Source organism: Scardinius erythrophthalmus (assembly GCF_964197995.2).
Source record: "Scardinius erythrophthalmus genome assembly, chromosome: 9".
NCBI lineage: Eukaryota > Metazoa > Chordata > Actinopteri > Cypriniformes > Leuciscidae > Scardinius > Scardinius erythrophthalmus.
This window is the reverse complement of record NC_138229.1, coordinates 38,161,712-38,167,191: the sequence shown is the minus strand read 5'-3', so window position 1 is coordinate 38,167,191 and position 5,480 is coordinate 38,161,712. Positions and strand designations below refer to the sequence as shown.

At 41.1% G+C, this 5,480-nt stretch overlaps 1 protein-coding gene across 1 annotated transcript; it reads left to right on the top strand.

Moving 5' to 3' along the window:
• Positions 1–1,814: 1,814 nt before the first annotated feature.
• LOC308696673 (uncharacterized protein) lies at positions 1,815–3,247 on the top strand (the record flags this gene model as incomplete). The annotated part of the gene is made up of 3 exons (XM_081375569.1): positions 1,815–1,846; positions 2,225–2,273; positions 2,363–3,247. The coding sequence occupies 3 exons, from the start codon at positions 1,815–1,817 to the stop codon at positions 3,245–3,247; spliced, it is 966 nt and encodes a 321-aa protein (XP_081231695.1).
• Between the last annotated feature and the right edge of the window lie 2,233 nt (positions 3,248–5,480).

Genomic DNA, 5,480 nt, shown 5'->3' with positions numbered 1-5,480 from the left:
CTGCAGATTGTCAAGTCCTGGAAGGCCTTCTTTGCCTTTCTGCCCCGCAGACTATAATGTTTCAGCACGTCGTTGGTTGCCACTCGCCGTAGCATGCGACGGATGGCAGTACCTCCGGTCGAACCTCCAAGGGTGGTCAGGAAAAGTGGCTGTAAAACATATAGAAATACAAATTATACATGTAGAACAAAGTAGAGAGCTTGTACAATCTCATTTTGTAAGAGCCGTCAGTTCAGTTATAATGATATTTGAAATTATGCAATTATATAGTGTAATCTTAAGGCAGGATAGGGCAGGACTATGGCCACTTAATTACCATTTTGTCCCTCCTCTCCTGTTGACCGAGACTCCTGTCGAACTCCTCCAGCTCTGTGACTGTTGAGCAGGGCGACAGCAACCGGTCATCGACTGGAGCAGAGGGAGGTGACTGGGAGCTCCTTAAGAGCATGAGCAGCTCATCCATCTTCGGCTCCATCTTCTCCTCAAATGCGTCCATCCACTGTGCCATGCGGGTAATGGTACTATCTGATATGGTACATTCTGTAAAAAAGAACAAAGTTGTCAGTCACTGAAATATGATTTTTTTGCTTCATCAAATAATTATTCTGTTTAATAATTACCTGGTATGAGAGCCCTTGCAAGAGCGCCATCATAGTTAAGTTATACAAAATATATAGAAAACAATCCTCCCTCTCTCTCTATACAATTCATATGACAAATTGCAAAATGTTACATGTAAATTGTCTGTTTTTACTGCACAATAATATTTGTGGCTGCTCACTGCATAGGGCACAGAAATATATTATATTTCTTAACGTTACAGGCCCCGCGCAGAAGGCCAAGTAACGTTAGAGAGATAAGACAGTTCTGCAAAATAAGTGCATCCTATCTTTATATGTATACATAACTTAATAAACCAAACACAAATAAAAGTAAACTCATAATGAACACTATAACCTTGTAACTGGAGTCCATTTGAATCGAATTAAACGCATTTCAGTCACCTCGTGTGCTACAGCGTTCACAAAATGGCGGACAGCCTGCATAGACCTATATTCAACATATTCACAACCCCGAACGTCATTACCCAAAAAATATCTGCGGTATGAACATTACAGATCTCGTGTGCATATTATCAAGTTGTTGTAACAATAGTACCTGCAAAATAACAGGACAAATTGATGAAACAGGAGCCACCGCATCACGTCGCACCAAATCCTCAGAAGATGTGAGGGGGCGCAGGCGCGCACAGAGTCCTCCTTTCAGTTTTCAAAATTGTCCCGGTTTCTCACCACAAGACTAACGTTATATTCTTACACTAATCCTGTAATGATTTACTTTCAAGTCCCACATCTCCACATGAATAAAAAGAAACTTTTGCTTAATGTTAACACCTTTACAAAAATGTAATTCAGACCAAACGAATAAGCAGGCTATCCATGCTGATAACAGCTAAACGGCTAACATTAGCTACGTTGTTTGCCAAACCAAACAACCAACTAGCCTCGACAATATACAGATACTACTTTAATAGGTAACGCAACACAGACAATGTGAATTAGACATGTAGCGTACACATACCTTTTATTATTTGTTTGCCTCGCTGGATGATCAGTCAGGTTCTCTGCTGTGACGAGCGTTCGGTGTGTGGACTCTGGCGGTGATGATATGATGACGTTCGAAGCACAAACAACCCACGTGCTGGGTCAAACGATATAATGTTGGGTTGATGGATTTTGACTCAACACCTTTACAGTTTATGCTCAACACATGAGTTGCACAAAATAACCCAAATTCTATATTAATAACCCATAATGGGTAAAGAATTTCATAACCCAGCGGTTGGGTATATTAAATAACCCAGCATTTTTAAGAGTGTAAATCAAGTGACTGCAAACCTTTTATATGCTACTTAAATGTAAATGGAGCTGGTTTAAATAAACATTTAAAAACCGCACTCAAAAACAACTAAAAACAACCAAACGGGAACGTTGTGTGGAGGTACAGTGCAACTACAGGAGAACGTTTTAGTTGGTTGGTTCCCTAACGTTCCCTAAACGTTAGTTTTTGGTTTGGTTCGAACTAACTTTTAGAGAACCATAAACTAACGTTCCCTAACCGTTGGTTTTTGGTTTGGTTCGAACTAACCTTTAGAGAACCATAAACTAACGTTCCCTAACGTTCCCTAAACGTTCTGTGTTAGTGGGGTTGTCCCTCTCTACAGTCCCTCAGAATTTAGAAGTCATTTCAGGCTTTCCAAAGAACAAGTGGAGGTTTGTACTGGACTGGTTAATATAAAATTCATTGACCTATTACAAGTGTTAGCATGTTGTCTTGATAACCTATTTTTCTACCTTTGCAGGATGTCATCACTACCCTTGGTCCTGTGTATATGAATTTACAACAGACCAAACTGCCACTCACGAACAGTGTTCTTGCCTGCCTTTGGACATTGGTGAATCAGGAGTCATATCGTGGGGTGGCAGATAGATTTAACATGTCAAAATCCACTCTTGCCAAGCATCTCCATGAGTTTTGTTACAATATTAACACATACATGGCCCACCACATATCCTGGCCCAGAGGTCAAAGGCTGGAGATGTCAAAGTTAGGGTTTGACACAGCAGGTTTCCCCAACACTGTATGTGCAGTAGATGGGTGTCACATTCCTATAATGAGACCCCACTGTGATAATCCTCTAGCATACATGAATAGGAAACAGTTTTATTCTGTAAATTTAACTGGGTTTTGCGACAGTCAGCGGCGCTTCTTTCACATTAGTGTGGGTCACCCTGGGAGTTGGCATGATGCCAGAGCATTTCGCTTCACAGAAGTTTGTCGTGTTCTTGAAGAAGATCCTCATTCACTTGTTCCACAGGGAATGCACATAATTGGGGATTCTGCCTACCCTTTGTTGCCTCAACTTATGAGGCCTTATAGAGACAATGGCCACTTGTCTGCTAGGCAAAGATATTTTAACAGAAAGCTCAATGCAGCTCGCGTGGTCATTGAGCATGCATTTGGCATTCTAAAATCTAAGTTTAGGAGGCTCCATTACCTGCAAATGAGAAGCATTTCTAATATCAGCTCAGCAGTCTCAGCCTGCTGCATTTTGCATAATCTTTGTTTAGAGCCCAGTGATCAAGTTGTTGTGGTAGATAATGGTGTTGATGATGAACCATACCCCCAGCAACCCCACAACACTAATGCATGTCATTATAGAGACCAGATTTGTGGCCAGATCTAACTTGTATGTGTATACTTAACATACAAAACAAAAGATGAAAAGTAAAGATTTGAATGTTCAGAAATATTCAACAAATGATAAAACAAACAAACAGATTTTGTGTTGAAATAAAGAAATTAGTTTTATTGAACAAAATTAGTTTGACATTAGAAATTGTTATTTGGGAAATTGGGGGGGGGGGGGGGGGGACATAGGACATTTTGGGGAAAGGTGTAAATCAAAAGAGATAACATCTTTAGATTATAATTTTATTGGGGTTCATGTGGGTTCTGTAATAGATGCATAATTTGCTCTTGTCTTTTCCCCATTTTTTTTAGCTCCTCCACAATTGTTCCCAAGCTGGTCACCATCTTTTTTTCGAAGGACCTTCTCCGCCTCTCCTTAAGTCGCCGCCATCTCTCCAGATCTGGCCTTACCAGGGACCTAAGCACAGCAGTCCTTCTCTCTGCATGCTCTTCATAAGCGTCCAGGAATTGTAAGGGTTGTGGTCGTCTTTGCCTTCTTGTGATGTTTGCTTTTTGTATGGTAGCAGTTCCTGGCTGTTCATCCACACTAGCACCTACCGGCTGGTCTTGAAGAGAAGACGTTGTGGGCCTGCTTGTGGAAGAGGTCTCTTCCAAACCCAGAGGTGTGGAGTGAATGGTGCCAGGTGGTGCAGTACCGATCCCCGATGACCCAAATAACTCATCCATTAGCTGGTGGGGGTGGATGTAAAATGAAAATGACCAATGTTTCAGTCTTGTAACACATGACAATGTTATTTCAGAAACAAAGTAAAGCAGTCTTCAACTTACTGTATAGTACTCCCAGGTGATCTTCCCTTCCCCAGTTGCACGGCGCCTGTCTTTCACTCTCTTATAAGTAGTTAACATGTTTGCTAGTTTTTTTTTTAATTTTCTCACTTGACAAGTTGTAGCCCTTTTGTGAGAATAAGGTTTGTATTTTTTTATAGAATGCCATTTTGTTCCGAAAATAAAGGTGCTGATGAGTTTTTGTAAGGTCCAGTAGAAATAGTGTCATTGTATGTGTTATTTCTGTAAAATGGAGTGGATAAAGAGAGAAATAGATTAACAAAGAAAATTATGTAATTTAACAACAGTATTACCATTTATCTTCCTTACAGTATTTGATGCAATACCTTGAGATTCATGCCTGTCTGACTGGAAGGAAGGGGATGAAGGTTGAATGGATGCTAAAGGGTTTCCACACACTGCACCAGGTTGCAGAGTGGCAGGTGGTGGGTCCTTGACAGTGGAGGTAAGTAGTACAGGGGGCCTAGTGGTAGTAATGGGGCACTGGCTGGTGGATGGTGGAGGTGGTACAGGGGGCCTAGTGGTAGTAATGGGGCACTGGCTGGTGGATGGTGGAGGTGGTACAGGGGGCCTAGTAGTAGTAATAGGGCACTGGCTGGTGGATGGTGGAGGTGGTACAGGGGGCCTAGTGGTAGTAATGGGGCACTGGCTGGTGGATGGTGGTTTCACAAAACTGAGGTTTAGGGGTGCCGGCGACCTAGTGGAGGTAGTTGGACATGGAATAGGAGGTTGGAGGAGCTTTGCAGCACAAGCTGGGCCACTGAGGAGAGCTGTTTGGAGAGAAGATTGTAGATGTGGTCAGTGTCACTCAAGAATTATTTCCTGTATATTCTTGTTCATTAAGTAAATGTGTACCTTTTGTTTCAACAGCTGATACTTTCTCCATGACAGAGGAAAGGAACATTTGATCTGGGGGAATAAATGATAAATAAAACACTTGCACAACTCATTGGTGACTAGTAATTATTTCACAGTCATGGGGTTTACTTACCATTTTGCATCCTTTCAGCGATGTCCTTGGAAACCGTTAGCATGACAACATTGCCTTTGCTGTCTAACACATTAATGGTTACGTTGTCCATTTTGTTGTGTGTTACACAGGGTAATGCAGGTTCTTTATATATCCTAAGGAACCATGGGACCATAGCCAACACCTGTTCCATTGATTATATCTAATAGTTAGCAACAATTGTAATTACCATTTTAAGTCCACTTTCAGTTTTGGCTCAACATTTGTATCAGTGGTTTCCATTGTTTTCATGATTTAGTGATTAAGTAACTTTATGTATTAACCATGGTATTAACACACTTTTAAGATGTGTGTATAAGTGGTGTTTTAGAAGGGTGTCTTCCAAAACAAGATAACATATTGGATATATACTTTAGCAGTATGACATGGGTGTTTCTGCTAATACAAAACG